This window comes from Peromyscus eremicus, chromosome 1 (assembly GCF_949786415.1).
Source record: "Peromyscus eremicus chromosome 1, PerEre_H2_v1, whole genome shotgun sequence".
Classification (NCBI taxonomy): domain Eukaryota; kingdom Metazoa; phylum Chordata; class Mammalia; order Rodentia; family Cricetidae; genus Peromyscus; species Peromyscus eremicus.
This window is the reverse complement of record NC_081416.1, coordinates 176,193,602-176,212,204: the sequence shown is the minus strand read 5'-3', so window position 1 is coordinate 176,212,204 and position 18,603 is coordinate 176,193,602. Positions and strand designations below refer to the sequence as shown.

At 38.8% G+C, this 18,603-nt stretch overlaps 1 protein-coding gene across 1 annotated transcript; it reads right to left on the bottom strand.

Moving 5' to 3' along the window:
* Positions 1–12,554: 12,554 nt before the first annotated feature.
* On the bottom strand, positions 12,555–16,177 carry LOC131900650 (zinc finger and SCAN domain-containing protein 4-like). Its single transcript, XM_059251991.1, has 3 exons — positions 15,782–16,177; positions 13,333–13,492; positions 12,555–13,246 (listed from the first exon to the last, which is right to left on the bottom strand). The coding sequence occupies exons 1-3, from the start codon at positions 16,175–16,177 to the stop codon at positions 12,555–12,557; spliced, it is 1,248 nt and encodes a 415-aa protein (XP_059107974.1).
* Positions 16,178–18,603: the final 2,426 nt, after the last annotated feature.

Below are 18,603 nucleotides of genomic sequence, written 5' to 3'. Positions count from 1 at the left end.
GAATGATAGGGAGTTCTCTGGGTATATGCCCAGGAGCAGAATGCTGGGACAAATAGTTGTTCCTTTTTCTGTTTATATGAGAAACAACAAAATGATTTCTATTATGGGTGTTTTAAATTCTATCAAACTCTTTTGGTGAAGCCAGCAATACACTGATGCCAAACCAGATGAAGACAGAACAATGGCAAAGGAAATTACAAGTCAATATCTCTGACAATTCTAAAATTCTCTATGAAATACTAGCAAACAAAATTCAGAATTACCCCACAACCATCAGTCATTTTTAATTGATTTTTGTATAGATGAAAGATATTAATCTTATTTTCTTCTTATGTTGGTGCAGACCACAGCAGTTGTGATGGGACATGGGCACCCTGTCCCAAGTTCATGGCCATGCCCTATTTCCATCTTTGTGCAATTAGAATATAGGATAGATAGCTCCCAGTGAAATCACCAAGTAGCCAAGATTCCCTGACAGAATGAAAGCCACATAAAAGGTTTTTTTATTGGCATCTTTTTGCTGGCTCCTTTGTTTATCAGATGGGCAAAGGGAAGACTCTCAGCCTTCAAGTGGAAGAATACAATGGGCCTCACACATTAGGATTTGATCCTTCAGGCTGCTATTTAATCACCTAACAAATGGCCATAATCAATTCAGCTACTCCTAAAAAGACAAAAATTTACCAATTTAACTTCCTGTATTGACCTTTTGAGTGTGAAAGGTGTGTAAACAACTAAGTACCAAGCAAAACATATCATTTCCACAGTTAAAAATGAGATTACATTCTTTTTATTCCTTATCTAGACCAAACAATGCTTGGATACAATAGAGTAATGATACATGAGAAAAAATGGTACAAAACATGGAAAGCAGAGAGAAGTTAAGCGATTGATGTTTATCAGCCACCAATTTTGATAATACAAAAGACTAATGAAGCCTCTTAAGATGGAGAAGAAAGTATAAAAAGCTAGAAAGGTAGATACTAAGATCAGAATGTTATGGGTGACTCTGGATTCAGAGGAAGTTCTCCTGGAACCATGAGAGCTACAGATGTGTTGGACCTTCTGTTTATGTCTATAAAGAATGACAATCATGGATCCATTGGACCAGGCCATGAGCACAGAAAAGAAGACTTCAGGGAACACCACCAGTGCTGCATAGAGATATTCAGAAATTTCATATTGAACTACGATGGAACAGTATTCAAAGTCTCGTCTTCTTGTCACATTTTTGCTAATCCTGTTGACAAAAGGATTCATTGCAATATGAATGAAATTTATCAATATGTACATGACCCAGAGGAGGAAAATGTGGCAGCCAATGTTCTTTTCAACTTTGACTTTTTGATCCTTCCAACAGGACTTCCCGGGACTAATGGTCAAGGCCTGAAAGACACTCAAGAGGCACATGATGCCAGTGGACACACTCCTGACAAATCCTTGAATGTACAATAGGAGCGTGCATCCAAAATCATCCAAGAAATGTTTAAGTCCCCATGCTGCCATTGTTTGGGGCACTCCTGCAGAGAGAATGATCAAAGCATTGGCTGCCATTAGGTGCATGAGAATCAAATCTGTGGGCTTTAATGTGTATTCTCTACAGTAAAGGATTAAATAGTAGAAAATTAGAGAGGAATTTCCCAGCATTCCAATTGTAATTTGTGGTAAGAAAAGAATTCTCATTGCCACATTCCAGAAGTCCATTATGTGATTTGGTACAATTACCTTCAGAATATGGACACACAATTCATCTGGTCAGAAAAATACTGGCAAATATTTACAACCTGCAGTGGAGGAAAAGCCTTAAATTGATTGGACTACTGGAAGACTGAAACAAAAGTTCTTTGAAGCTAAGGTGTTCAAGGTTAGCCTAAACACTTAACCAGACCTCTTCCTCAAAAGTTTGACAAGTTTAGTTACTTTCCATGTATATCAATCACTATGAGAATGAGCAATAACTCAGGATGTCCATAACGATAGAATGAGAGCCAACAAGTTTCATAGAAAATGAAACATTCATGATGATGTGACATGTGCCCATGAGAGACAGTGAAAAATGACAGCCCATAGAACATATATAATGCAAGATTTCCAGGTGTCTGAAATCCTCTAAAGTAGCTGATACTACCCTGAAGAAGTAGACAAAAACAGCTGTAAATCAATACCAGGCTGAACCATACAGTCCCAGATAAGGCACAATTGCTCTGAATAATCATCAGCCATGCAAAGACAGTCAACTGAACAATCAAGAAGTGGAGGAAAATTGGGTAAGAATCTTGGGACCTGAAAAAGTTAAAATAAACTGGATATAAGAGCTATAACATTAAGAACTACTAGATACTAGCAGTACACACTCTCCATTTACTGGTATTGTGAAACACCCTAGTGGATGGCTACAGCAGAATATAGAAAGCATTCTATTCAGTGAGGTAGGACAGTCCCAGTAAGGTAACTGGCGTATTATCTGTCTCAATGTGGTTTCATTAGTTATAGGCGTAAGAAACACATGTTTATGTGGAACAAACATATGTTGATCCCAACAAACTAGATTTGGGCCATAAGACAGTTAAAAGAGACTGCATGAGAGAGGCTGTGGAAGGAAAGAAAGCACAAAAGGTCTGAGAACAGAAGGAACATAATGTGCATGCAATGGATAAGATGGAAAAGGAGCAGTGAGATGAGGAGAGGAAGGATTGTTTGAACTAAAATATTAAATATGAAGAAGCCTTAAAGAAACTGGGTACATTTAAGCTAACTAAAAATAAAAGAAAATAAAATGAAAAATAAAGGCTTAAATACCAAGCTTTGTCTTGTTTGTAGATAAACCTCTTATCGTGGCAATGTGCCTGAATGTAACACCCAATGCTGTGCCAAACTGATCACATCTGCTTAAGAAGAAGAAATACAAACGTGCATGGCAATAACTCCAGGCCTAAGAATAACTTCTGTCTTAGTTAGAGTTTCCATTGCTGTGAAGACACACTATGACCCTGATAAAGGAAAATATTTAATTGAGGCTCTCTTACAGTTTCAGAGGTTGAGTCCATTATCTCCACGGTGGGAAACATGTCAGAGTGCTGGCAGATATGGAGCTGGAGAGGTAGCTGAGATTTCTTCATCAGGATCCACAGGCAACTGGAAGTGAACTCAGTCCCACACTGGGCATAACTTGAGCATATACAACTCAAAGCCTGACCCACAATGACACTCTTCTTCCAACAAGACCACACCTGCTCCAACAATGCCACACCTCCTAACAGTGTCACTACCTATAGTCCAAGATTTCAAACACATGGGTTTGTGGGGAACATACCTACCTATTCAAACCAATACAACACCAAAGTAAATTTCCTTTGGTTACTGAAGAAATTTGAAGTGTATAATACAGTAGTAGTCTTAGGAGCATCACCATGAAAATCACCCACATGATCAATTAATAGCCCATGATTAAATAATCAACATATACACAATAGACTTTTATACATGGACACCACTTAAAATCTTACACTATTGGATTTTGCTATATACCACTGAGTTCCCAGTGATGGGTTCCCTGAGAAATCCCATGCAATTCATGGTTATTAGTTTTAAGTCTTAAAAAATATAAATCACAAACAAAAATGAGAATGGTTTAATTTTGTTGGTTGAATGGCAGCTGACATCTGCACATGAAAATCGTGGAATAACAATGATACCAATTTTCTAATGAACACCATGCAATATTTGTGAACACTGATACTGACTGACCTGTGAATTCATTGAAATGTTTGTCAGAACAGTGTCATAAGTATGTTCTCTATTTATGCATTGGCTGGCTCATATGATGATCGTATATATAGGACACTTGACATTATTTAGGATACACATCATCCAACACTGGACACATAAAAACACAACATCCCAGGATGCTTTTCAAAGGTCTACCTTCCTGGCACTGTTTCCTTGCTGAGATGCCAGGCCCATTTCCAGGAAATTGATGCCAATGTACCTACCCCGCTGCATCTGTGAGAATGGAGAAGTATCAACAAGATGCTCCATGCTAAGACCTGCTGTGGCCTTGGAAATTCCTTGAATAAGAGTAACTAGGAAATGTCTGTACCACATCTTTTAGAATTGAGTATTTCAGTGTCCACCTGCATTCATTTTAGTGAAGAAAAATGGTAAAATAAATAGGGACCAAAGACCATGACTGTGACTACTCCTATGCACAGATTTGTAAGGTCACACTGCCCAATTCTGGTAATGAATATTTGTTTTCACAGGCATAGGGCATTGCACACAAGGCAAGACGTTACTGATCACATCCACTGAACCCCAATATTCTCACTAATAAATAGTCACTGTGTTTATTTGTTAAGGATTGAGTGTATAAAGGCAAATAAAAGTTTTATGAATTAAGTGTATATATGGCAGATAGCACTGGAAATATTTGAGTCCCTGTTATCCTTTTAGTTTGACACTTTCCTTGGTTTTTTTACTTTTCTTTTTTCTTTTTTTTTAGCTGTATTAGGTGTATATTGTCATGATCTGATCTGAGAAACAACGAGGATGAATGCCTTTTTAATCCAACAGCTTTTGTTGCAAAGTGGATACAAAAAGGTCATGAAAATGGCAAGTGTATCACAAACACAGTGACCTCAGTCTGTGATTATAAAGCCGTGATACACGTTGTCAAACACATTTACTTCTTACACGGTTGTGTCTCCCACCTGATATTTTTATTTTGTTGTTATGTACTTGTATGCTTTTTGGTGTTAATTTTCATCTGAGAGGACTAGAGAAAAGGCTCAGTGTTAAAGAACTCTTGCTGCCCTTGCTGACGACCTGGGTTTGGTCCCCAGCACCCATTTCGTGGCCCACAATTAACTGCAATGGCAGTTCCAGTGGACACTGACACCCTCATATGACCACTGTAAGCACTGAATTCCCACATTGCACACATATACATGCAGGCAAAACATTCATATACACAAAATAAGAAGAGACAAATAAAAACATCTTTTTAAAATTTAGTTTTCACTTCAACATGAATGTTTCCTCCATAAAACAGTGCAAGGTGCAAATAAGGCTTTCAAGTTTGTAAATAAATACAGTGTTCTAAGTTTGATTTGACATAATAGAATATTGCCCCAACTCTCAGTTTAATTTCACAAGTATGAGATACACTACGAGTTTATGATTCTACCAGAAATATGCATTATTATCATTTCACATATAAAAACTACATTGGAAACTAATGAGGAATTACTAACACTCTTACTCCGTAAAATGCAATATAAAATACTAACATGTGAATAACAAATAACAGCATGAGAATAAAACTGAATGACCAAAACAAATGACTGAAAATTCTCCACTTATTTGCTAATACCTTCCTGTTTTTATTTTCAAGTCAGTGTGCCACTATGTACCTCTGGCTATCCTGGAACTAATTTTGTAGATCATGTTGCTCTCAAACTCACAGAGACCTTCCTACCCATGCTTTAAAAATGATGAGATAAAAATTAGGCACCTCAATAACAGGAATATTTTATTATTATTATATTGATTTATACAATATAGTGAAATTCATGATGATTTAAAATTCAGATAGTGTACATTAGATTATAAAGAATAATCAGAATAAAGAGATTCCTTAAACATTCTCCAATGGTATATAGGATGAGTGTCTACAGAAGTAGCAGAGTGGTAGAGCCCAGGCTTGCAAAGCACAAAGCCCTATGTTCTAAAATCAATAACAATAAACAGTAACAAAAGGAATGGTGTCACATTCTGCTTAAGGTTAAAGTAAGACTAACACAGGGGAGATAACTGGAATTGGAAATAATGGGTAAAAACTGATGTGTAAAACAGAAAGAGATGACACAAGAATAACACCATAACTTAGCAGTGACTGAGAAATATGGATGTGTACCTGACTTTTTGCAGTCCTGTGATTTTTACTGTAATATAAGTCCCCCACTCAGTGACTTTGGATACCCCAGAATAACGCAAGCCATTTGTGAGGGTGCTTAAGGACTATTGTAATAAGTCAATAGGAAAATTCATCCTACCCTCCATACTGTGTTGATTAGATTTGAATTATTATGGTCCTGCTTGTCATTGCCCAATAATTACACTCTACCTTCTTTTCCTTGTTGCCTTTCCAAGTTCAAGAGAAAGAGTTTTCAAACCAGATATTTTACCACTGGCCATTCAACACAAAGTTACCACTGCCTGTATAACCAGGTGATAAATACAGTGTCACATAAGAAGAATTTTTAACTCAAGAAACATTCACATCTGGGACCTTCCCATGGTTGTGTGCTTCTTATAGTCACATTATATTGTCTGCTATCAGAAAAAATCATGATATGTTCACTCATAATAATAATACTTCAAAAATAATCAACACTCATGGAAGGTAGGCCGAATTATCACATTGACTTATTACAATTGTCCTTCAGGACCTTCACAGTTGGCCTGCATTATCCTACTCTACCCATAGTTATCTTTAGTGGGGACCTTACATAGGAGTAAGAACCAACAAGGAGGAAACAATGTTAAAAAATGTGTATATTTCTCAGTCCCTCTTTAGTTAATGAGTTATACCTGTGCTTTCTCTCTCTGTTCAACAGACCTGGTTCTACCACAGATTCCCATTACCAGACATGAGCACTTATGCAGACCTCGCCTTTGGATGGATATTCCACCCAACCTGAAATACAAAGTACTCAACAGGCTTCATCATCTGCAGGAAGGTAGGGTCAATGGAGAGATACTGAGGATTAAGAAGCACTTGTAAGAGAATCATGTCAAACCTGAGATAGAAGTCTGCGACCTCACCTCCCTCCAGAACTGCAATTTTCATTTCATCTGCAGTGACAATGACAGTGTTGGCTTTGGGAGACAAAATAATTCATTAAACTTTTCCAGATGCTCATTAACAAAGATACTTAAGATGTTCTGGTGAATATCTCCACAGAGGCAAAGTGTGGTTAGGAGGCATTGAGTTTTCATGATCCCTCAAGTCTAAGTCTCTTGTGGATGGCATTAGAAACTTTGAGGTCTGTTTCACAAGAAAGTTAGTGAAGTTTCTCTATCTCAGTGAATACAGGTTTCACTGACTTCTTGATCACAAATCAAATTAGTTTAAAACAGATTTATATAATTTATTACTTAAAATGTTTCTTTGATTATTTCATAGATGTGTATGCCATTTAGTTCATTGCACTTCCTTTGTCTCCTTTTCAGTTTACTTTTCATACCCTCCACCAGCATTCTCTCCAAATCTCATGTCCTCAAAACAAACACTGAGTCTACTTACTGAATATAGTATGTGCCTAATTCAGGGACACATATGGAAACACTGTTAGCCTCTTAAAGTTGAATACTCAAAGAAATCTGACACTTTGTCTCCCAGAAGCCATCTGTGACCAATAGCTAATATTCAGCCAGTAGTGGGACCTCCTGACCCCCTTCACTAACAAAGGCTTTAAAGTCCAGCACCCAAAGCTTTCTCCAGGTGTGCAAGTAAGAACCTACAAACAGCTAGAAAACTCTACTTATCTGAGGTTATGAATAAATCTACGCACACCATGCTCTTTCAGTCCATTCATTTTATTATGTTATGTAAGCTTCTGATCTCTCTGCTCATCTCTCTATATTCTACTGCTTCTCAACATCTTCTTTTCAGCTCTCATTCTTAACTCCTCTCTTGTCTGACTATCCATACATTTCTAACAGAAGACTCCTTGCAATGCTGAGAAAAGTTTCAGAACTCTAAAATTCACAGCACATTCTTAGAATAGATGATAAAGAGCATAGCCTTTACCATGGTAATCCAAGCATCCAAGGTCTGAAATAAGAGAGAGGGGGTGCAATGCTCAGAGTGACAAACTCCCTGAGACATAGCCATTTTTCAGGATACTTGGCAAGCAAAGAAATTGCAGGGTTTTCTTTGGGTGCTTTGTGATACTATCCTTTGAAAGACAACTGCAACTCTGACGTTGGGCAGAGCTGTAAAGTTTTAAACTCATGATTTACATACAGAGGTCTTTAGTCTAGTTATAATACTAGTTTTAATTCTATGCATTTGTGGAGCAGAAGTTCTTCAGGTCCAATGCCTCACTGATGAGCTATTGGCAGTTGACAGCTACTGGATAAGGGAAATCATTATCTTTGAGTTTGTAGTCACTGGTAGGTTTCCTACACTTGGTGGATGATCCTACACTCATGCTTGTTTAGGAAGCACTAAATAGTCTTATATGCTATCAAAAAGAATGACAGGATTTTAGAGATGGGTCATATGAAAAGCGATACAAGAAGGATTGGAGTGAACGAATAGAGGATATATAAAGGCTCATATTTCATTATATACCTGACTAAAGTTTCCAAAACATTTTCTAAAAAGCATTAAAAAAAACCACTGTGGATTATGATATAACAATTGCATACAATATTTTTAAAAATGGTGAGATGTATGTCATTTATTTGTTGAGTGCATTTCTTCTGGGTATCTGTAAGTTCTCCTGTGTGTTCCCATGGGAAATGGGCAAGCAAGTCATTCATTAGTGTCAGAGTCTTGGGAGAAGGGACCAGGGGTTCAGAAGATAAGGTGATAGGAGGACAAGGAATATAATGTTTGGACCTAGGTGGCTTTACAGATGAACTTCTGTGAGGTCAAGTCACCCTGGAAGTTATGATATAGATTTAGTCTAGGGGAGAAACAGAGCCAGGCAGTAGTGGCACACACCTTTAATCCCAGTACTTGGGAAGCATACACCCCCTTAATACTTGGGAGAGAAAGGGATATAAGCTATGATGAGACAGGAAATAAAGACTTTCTTTGCTGGAGACTTTTGAGTTAGGACTTAGAGCTTTTTAGGCTGAAGAGTTCTAGAGGTAAGATATGGCAGTAGCTTGTTCCTTTGTCTCTCTGATCTTTCAGCATTTACTCCAATATCTGGCCTGGGCTTTTTATTAAAAGACATTTTAAGATTCGTGCAACACATGTCTAAGTGGCTATGCATACAGCATCATCACTGTGATTAAAAATCTCACAGATTGTTGTTGATGGTTAGTCTTGATCATCAGCCTGATAGATTTCAGGCTTTACATCTATATATCCATATATTATAAATATATTTATACTTATATATATAACAAATCATAAGTGTAATATATGTTTAATTAATAAAAAGAAAAATATTGTTTTCCTTAATTCTTGAGTAAATGATTTCTAATATATATTATATATTAGATATAGATATAGATATATTATGATACATTTACAGTTGTAATTTTTTATTATTATTATTATTATTATTATTATTATTATTTATTAGATTACCTTACACAATATGGGCTTTGCCACTATAACAATGCTAGTGGGGACACATACCCTAATCCTGTCTAATCAAAAAAAAAGTTCTTGGTCTAGTCGGTGCTGATGAACTTTTTGTCTCAGGGATCAGCTCTTTGTCCAACTGGCGCTAGTGGGCTCTGTCTCAGGGAGCAGCTGCAGTCTTACCATGTGGTATATGGTGGTAGTGTGACCTGTATGCAGGATGTCTGCCTGTCTACTGGACTCTTGGTCCAGTTGGGTGCTGGCAGGCTCTATCTCAGAAAACAGTTGCAGTCCCAGTGGGTGGGTGGGATTTGAGGAGGTGGGGCTTGGGTTACAGGGTATGATAGGGGATGGGAGCAGTCTGACCTGTGTGCAGGAGGTCTGCCTACCAACTGGCCTGAAACTGGAACTCCAATGAGTGAGAGTGTAGGGGCATAGGGTTGTGCCCCTCGGCCCAAATCCTAAGGGGTGGGACGTGTTTTCGGGTATGAGGATAAAGACTCACCTCTTAGTCCCATCGGGTGCTGGCAGGCTCTGTCTCAGGAAAAAGTTGCAGTCTTGGAGGGTGTGTCCTGACTGTTTTCTTAAGGTGACCCTTTTCCATCCATATTTACACAACATTGTCAGACCAGCCACTTCACTTGAACTGTAGTGTCTACATATGAGAGGCAATAAACTACACCTTCTTAAATCCAATGGAATTTCATCAATATTTGATACTTCATGTCTCTGAGAGTTAAGATTTTCTTGCAAAATGAAGAACTAAGTCTTCCTTCTGAATCCCAGTTTGTGGAATCAGCATGGTTTTTCTGATACACTTTATGTTACAAAGAAGTTCTCATGTGATTTATCTTCAAGAAATTTTACATATGTTTCCCTTTAAATGTTCTTATGATTACAGGCACTTGTGGCTGAAGAATATGGCCAGATTAATGAGTTTGATTTTTCACCCTAAAACGGTCTTTCTGAGATAGCCGTATTGTCCACATGTATATTTCTTGACAAACATTACTGTTGGTTTGATTACACAGGATTAGGGCATGCGTCCCCACTAGCATTGTGATTTGGATCCTTCTGCCTCAACTGCTTGAACACTGATTCTCTATCCTACTCATAATACACTAACTTGTTATTGCAATTACTCATGTTGTGGTGACAGCCAAACATAAAATTATTTTTGTTGCATCTTCATAACTGTAATTTTGATATTTTGATGAATTGTAATATAAATAGCTTATTGCAGGATATAGGATGCCTGTGTAAGGGTCACTTGGCCTCCAAAGCAGTTGAGACCCACAGGTTGAGAACAAGTGCATTTGAATGTTGGATTACACACATCTGCCACAATGGGCATCAAAAACTGAACCTTTGCTTTTACTTGGTGTGTGTGATTTTTTCATTTTGTTGTCTTTAGAAAAGCTCTCATGTAGGCAAGGGTGGCCTGGAACACACTATGTAGCAGAGAAGGACTGAACTTATGATCCTCCTGACCACATCTCCCAGGTACTATGGTGCAGGAATGCTCCATGCCATCAGGATATCTCATTGTTATCAGCTGAATTCTGTTTTCTGACACTCACATGTACAGGTCTTAACCCCCAAACCTAGGATATGACCTCATTTAGAAACATGGAAAACGGTGATTCTACTCCAAAATTCTCTAATCCCACATAGGCTACAATCTCTAAAGATGAAAAGGCTAAGAAATCCCCACCATCACAATCCAGGAATCTTTAATACTGAAATCTTGAGAGACTAAATCCCGCCAATCTACAAGTCTCATGAGGAAAAAAAAAAAAAAAAAAACAAGACTGGAGAACATATCATAAGGAAAGGGATCAGAAAGCCAAATGCTGGGGAATGGATCAGCCACAAGGTATGCCAACAATAAGAACTTCAAAGTGGCCAGGTGGAGATGGCATACCCCTTTAATCCCAGCACAGTGGGAGGCAGAGCCAGGCAAATCCCTTTAAGTTTGAGTCCAGCCTGGTCTACAGAGCAAGATCCAGGACAGGCACTAAAACTACATGGAGAAACCCTGTCTTGAAAAAAACAAACAAACAAAAAAAGAACTTCAGAGTCAAAATGTATAAATTGTATTGGTATTCATGTCAGCTCATTCTGTATTTTAATAAATTGAAGGCTCCTGGTGGCTAGCTGTAAGGCTGTACTACGTACATCAGGGGGATATCATGGTTTGCCACAACACGTCTACAGGTTACTTGAACTCAGCTAGGCTTCAACTTGGAAATCACCAACACATACACAGATGCCAACATCTCAATCAGCCTATGCTTGTCTTCAACTCTGCACAGAACCCTGTTTTACAATATACATATTAGTCCTTTTTCCTTTCTGTAAGATACTTTTAAAGTTCATTCATTGAAAACATTTGCCAATTGCCTTCTATTTGTCATTACGTGAGGTCAGCATCCACACAGCTCCCTCTATTCCACAAGTTTCTAGGGACCTGTGGATAGAGCTATGAACATTACAGTGGGACTATAATGGAACTGATAGGGATGGCTCGTTTGAGCCACTGTGAGCAACTGAAGCTTTTTACTCTACATCAGGACCCTGTCCAACCTGTGGGGGCACATTCTTGAACTTTAAGCAGTAATCACTGATAGCATGGGAGATGGCTGAGAGGGCAATGCATTTACATTGCAAGCCTGAGACTTGGGATTGAAACTTTAATGGGGTATCAAAGTCAGAGGGAATGGCAGGGCACTGACATGAACCTGTAGAGATAAGGGCTGCAGAGCAGAGAATGTTTGGAATCTGTAGTACCAGACATACTTACGTACAAAGCTCCTAACAAGAAAGACACTGTCTCAAACAAGGCAAAATTAAAGAACTGACAACACAGTTCTCTATTGTCCACTCGTGCTGTGGAACTGAGGCCAAAAAAAAAAGCAGACAAAAACTCACAAAATCACAAGCACAAGCCACACAAAATATACATGAGAGGCAATTGTATTACAATTCCATTCATTTATTTAATATATATCAGGCAGAAATTATAAGCTATTTAATGCTTTAGAAAAATATTACTTAACATAAAACAGACTCATCTTCTTTATCCACACAGACAGATGGAACAATCCAGAAGTTACAAATCATGTCTCCAATGGTTACTTCCTGTTTAGAAGCTACATGCTTCCTCATCTACAGATGAAACAGTAAGCTGGAGCCCTGCTATCATCTGGTGAGGAAGGTACACAGTTCATTCTGCTTTGTGGAAATTCCTCCGGTGACGGTGGTATGTGGATGACTGACGGAAGCTATGGTTACACAGGGAGCAGGTGTAGGGCTTCTCTCCTGTGTGAATCCTCTCATGAGCTTTCAGATTGGTTTGATTGCTGAAAGACTTTCCACAAGTACTACATTCGAAAGGTTTATTTTCCTGGTGTATGACCTTATGTACTCTCAGGTCTGAGCGAGTATAAAAGCCCTTATCACATGTTTTACAGACAAATGACTTTTGCTTCTTGTGTATTCTCTGGTGGGCAGCAAGTCTACTGGGATATTTAAAGGTTCTGGGACATTCCTGACATTTGTATGTCTTTGGGTCTCTGAGGGGTCTCTTTTGGCGACCCCCATGTGTGGAGCTTGCATCATGATTCTGGCAGTCTTCTGTCTGCTCTGGACTGGAGATCATCTCTGGTTGTACCTCCATAGGGACATCTTCAGAAGAAGTTCCTCTATGAATTTCTTCCTGGTACCTAGAGGTGACTTGACTTGTTCTGCTTAAATCCAGAGGATTTCCATCAGAAACTCTTCTGTCTTTAGGTTCATTAAACTGAACTTGTTGGATAAGGGAAAGGGAGTCAATCTCATTTCCAGGATGACTATCCCCATCATTGACATCACTAGTGCTCCAGCCATTGTTTTGGCCATCTTCCCAGTCTTCATGTCCTGTGGAAATAAGACAGTCTATGAAACTGTGCCCAGAAAAGATCCCGACACAACACCCTTCCTCTGTGCAGCTTCCTGACACTTACCTGTTGTCAATAACATGTCTTGGGGGATTGGCAAGGGTGTCCTTGCACTCTCTTGTATTGAACTTCTTGCTGATTGCTGCCCTTTCAGAAGGTTGATGGTTTCTTCTAAGGACATATTCTTAGAAAAGAGGGCTTCCTGCCCCTGCATGGAGACGTGAACCTGTAAACAAAGCCAGAGGACCATTACCAATGAATCTGTGGATTTGTGGATGAGTGAAAACCTGTCCTCTAACTGATTGCACAGGATCACTGAACTATGAGTTAGGTCATTTGTCTATCTCTCATCTCTAATGGTGTTATTCTGTCATTCACAAGTTATGTTCTCTAAAGTCCTTATTCACAATGTATTTGCAAGTGTTGAGTCACTGTACCAAGGGAAAAGGTAAGGTTCGGTTTCTGCAATGTCTAGCCACAACTTATTCTTCACCTGGTCAATGCATTGAACAAGGAAAGGTATTCCTGTTCCAATCCAGAAAATAGAGACTTACTCCATCAAAAAAGGCTTCTCATTTTTTTCCAAGGACTGTCCCCATTCCACCAAATCTAGGGCAACTATAATGAGATAGCTGGTTCACTGAGAAGACACCAAGGCTAGGTAGGACATGTCAAGGAGGGAGGTAGTCTGGAGATCGAGAAGACCCAAAGGAGCCTGTAAAAATTCTGACATAGACTTGCCTGTGGGGCTTGCACCTCTGGGGCCTCCTCTGTTAATTGATGGGTGTTATCTGTTCTAATATTTTTTTTCTGTTTAACAAAGAGTTGTATGGCTAGTGTTTCTCTGTGTCTCCTTAATTTGTAGCTCCTTATTTTTCCTCCTTCTCTTGCACCCAGGATCTATAGTTGTTAATCAGTGCCCAGAACCCTTAATATTTCTGTATTCTTTGTCTGAAAGATGGCTGCTATGCTAGAAGCTCCTTATTCAGCCTTTGATTAGTAATAGTTAGTTTGTTTCTGAAATTCTTAGGATGTCTACAGTAACTGTGTAATTGATGTCCTTTTGGTGTCCTGGTGTCATATTGGCAATTGTAACTTTCTGCTTTCATGCGATTAACTCTGACATTTTCATTCCCAGATAGCTGAGGATTTCCCATCCCCCACTTCCGGCCATTAGTCTGTCAGTGGTCCCTATCTCTTACACTGTCACTTCACTTTGCTGTGGGAGTGGGTTGTATTTCCAATACCTATATTTTTGGTTGCTAAATTTAAATACTAACTCTAGATAAAAACCCTTGGTTGATGATGCCCTTAGTATCATAGCTCTATTTCTAAGGGATGTTGTTTTCTATTATTAAGTCCTTAGTACAACTCACATCTGACTGAAACACTTCTAACACATATATTGTCTCCACCTAAACATGCTGTCTCTGCTGTTAGGAACGTGACAGCATTTTATTTGGAATTCAGTTTCAATCATGAAATGATCACTTAAAACAAAATCAAAAGAGTGAAATGTGGGATAAAACAAACTAAAATGACAATGTGTGCATAGAGTAAAAACCTGAAATAAACATCAGGGTGTGGTGGTGGACAGTTTTAATCCAGTACTTGAAGTGCTGGGAAAGTATAATTCCTCTGAATCCTACTCAAGCCAGTTGAACAAAAGTCAGTCCCAAATGGGAAAAAAACCCTAACCAAGCAACCAAACAAACCAACTAATATCCAAATTTAAAAGTTTAAGGCAATAAGAAGTTATTTCAACCATAACATTTAGAAATGTATGTATGGGGTGTTTGAAAAATGTCACCATCTTGACCATTTCTGAGAGTAACTGAGAATTATGCAGACCTAGACATTTAAAGAAGTTTCAATGTAGTTACATCCAAATTAAGAATTTCAGTTCTAAAACTTTGAATTGCAGCCCTTTATTATTCATCAGGACTTTTCTTAGGGATGTGTTGGTGTTGAATGTGCATTTAATAGCCACATTTCAGCATCAGAAATCATATTCTACATTCCTGCACATTCAGTTTTTTACATAGGAACTTAATGGCATGTAGTAGACAATTTAGAAAACCATTAAGCCAATTAGATCCCCAGTTTCCACCGGCCAGGTCCTGGAATAACAGGCTAGATCTGAGAGCCAGAATTTTAAATGTGTGCTACAATTCCAACTAAATACTCATAATTACAATATAATCACCTACCTAAATGAGCCATCTTCCAATCCCAGCCAGGGTCTCTATTCTAAACACTTACAAGCTTTGCTCAAATATCATCTCCCAGTCTCCCTAACACCATGGAAAGAATTTAAATAATTGTATCAGTCAAAAGAGCCATGCCTTCTTGCATTTTTAAGCCCACATTTATAGTAATACATAATCTCCATTGTAAATATTTTGTTGGAGTGGGACAGCCTCACATATAAAATAACTACATCTTCTTACTTTTCCCCAAATATAAATGACTGTCTTGATTGATAACTTAACCATCTCTCAACCAAGGTACTCACCATGACAAGAGGCTTCAAGCACTCATCAGTCAGACTCTCCATGAATCTCCCCAGGTTTCTGCCATTTGATTCCCACTTCTGTTTCAAGACAGACTTGTCCTTGTAGTGCCCAGTTTTGAGAAACTGAGCCAAGACCAGCTGAGAAATCATCTGCTCCTTGCTATGCTTTTCTGGCTTCAACCAGGAGGTAAATGACTTCAAGATTGCTTGCAGCTCATGCTTTGCACAGGAACCATTGTCATTTGTGGGAAAGTTGAGCTGAGCAGTTGAGGAGTTACAGATATCTTCTTCCCAATGTAGGGAAGTGTCCTGGCTTGGAATGAAGTTCCTGTTGTCTAATACAAGGCCACTTTCTGGTGACTGGGGTTCAAAGGAGTTGTTGTGCTGGGAAGCCATTCTGTTGAGACTCCTCAAAAAATTCAACTTTCTCAGTCAAGTATCTCTCTTGTGACTTGAAGATCTATTTAAGAAATTGGTGAATATGTTAAAGCTATAAATTAAAACAAACATAATTAAATAATAACAACTAAGAGTCTTATCACAGATGGTTTCTATCTTATTGAGGATTTACTATTGCTGTGAAAGACACCATAATCACAGAAACTCTAATAAAGGAAACATTTCATTTTGGTGGCTCACTTACAGTTCAGAGGTTCAGTCCCTCATTTTGGGGAACATGACCTCAGAAAGGCAGAGGTGGTGCTAGAGCTGAGACATCAACAGATATAATCTTACTTATTGATTGAAGCTTGGGAAAAAGACCTCAAATCCAACCCCAATAGTGACTCAATTACTCCAGTTGGTGTGGTCCACTCTAAAGGTGTGCCCTCAACATCAAGGTCTGGATTAAAGGCATGTTTCATTCAGTCTTCTACCACAAGGCCACACCTCCTAAGAGTGCCACTCCCTGTGAGTTTATGGGTCCCAGATACATTCCAATAAACACAGTTCCATTTTTTCTTGACACTAAATACTTAAACAGAGTCCTACACAATTTATTCTAGAGACCAGAACAAAGAGATGTGACTGTAACAGTACATGACTCATCAGAGAGAAACATCCTACGTTGATGGTGGGAAGACCTGAAGGAAGAGAACAGCAAGGTGTTCAGTAGCACAGGACCATCTGTTCCTTCCCTATAAAAGGTGAAGTTGTAGATGCTGAACCTCAAATATTAAGATTCACCTTTGTCTCCCATTCTAAAGAGCCACAAAGCTAAACTTTCATAAGAAAAACTTTGAAACTGAATGACCAACAACCTTTAACTCACAGCACAGCCAAGACAAGTCTATAAAAAAGCATATGGCTATCCTTCAGAATTTTAATGGTTAAACCCTTGATCAGAAAGTTCCAAAAGACCACACTACATTTTTGAGATCTCCCAAAATTGTGAAGCAGCATCTCCCAAACCCCACAAATATTCACAAAACACACATACTCAAGCAACAAAGAAGTCAAATGTTCCTATTCTACAGTTACTTGTCTCTACAGTGAATTTCTCCAGTGATTCCAGCTGGCACTAGGAGCCGATGTGTCTCCAGGTCACTGCTCTTCTTCATCTGAGGTTCTGTTCAAGTTGACTTCCTTTTATAGTGCCTGGCTTCAGTGATTCAATCTGAGATGCCTATCACTTGATAATAAGATTGGACCACACCTCCTGCTTGTGGGTGTGGCAGTCAACACTTTCATCCTATCAATCATTAAGTGGACTGGAGGGTCTCCAGTCCCAGGACAGCCTGCTAGTGTAGGAAGACCAGGGAAAAGCCTCACTAGAGCAGAAAAAAACAAGCTAACCAAACGGGAAAGACACTTGCCCCTCTAATTGAATTACACATGGAATCCTCCCTCAGCCCCCAGCTCTGTATCTCTATGCAATCCTGGATTATGCCATGGAAGGAGAACACATCCAAAGCAAGCATAGTCAGTCACTGCAGTGAAAGGGGACAGTAACATGCTGAAAGGAATATAAAGATTGTCATTCACCTACTATGAATTCTGACGTGTAGCTCATTCCAAACTGGTTAAAAATTTCTGATATCCAGAGGGTTTGGAATTCAAATCCTGCAGTGGAATAAGGTAAAGCCTTGGCAGAGGAATGAGACACACAGAGAAAAAGAGCCCAGGAGGTGTCTGAAGCACAACATAGAAAAGACAACCTTTCCTGGGCTCATCTCTATGGACAAAGTGAAGATGTTTGACTTGTTTTACATGATGTACGATAGATATGTGAGGAGGATTGTAGTTTAGGGTGCACTTAAAATGTATATACAACATGTGGATTTCCCTGAGGTGATACTTTAATTGTGGTCAAAAGTGGTTTCTATTTGTATGTTAATAGATAAAGTTGGCATGGAGATCAGAAGTCATAGGGAGCCTGGAGCAGAAATCAGGCAGTTGTAGTCCAAGCCTTTAATGCCATGACCTGGCAGGCAGAGTCTTTGTGTGGTCAAGGACACAGTCAAGCCTGGTGACACAAGCCTTTAATCCCAGTACCAACCATACAGACCTGGATGTCTGTATAGACAGGCAGTGACTAGGAAGACATATGGCTGGTCTTAGAGTCAATGAGAAAGCAGAACAGGAAAGCAATAAAAGCTCAGGTTAGGCAGGATGAAGCTCTCTGGTGTAGGAAACTACAACTTGATGGTGAGCTAAAGGGTAGTCAGTGGCTTTTCACTAATTCTCTGATCTCTTCAGCTATTACTCCTATGTTTGTCTCTGTGTTTCTTATTTATTAAGACTTTTTAGAAATTTGTATACATTTTCCTGTCTTTTATTCTTTGCTCTTCTTATTTGTTGGTGTTTGCTTGTTTTTTCAAATG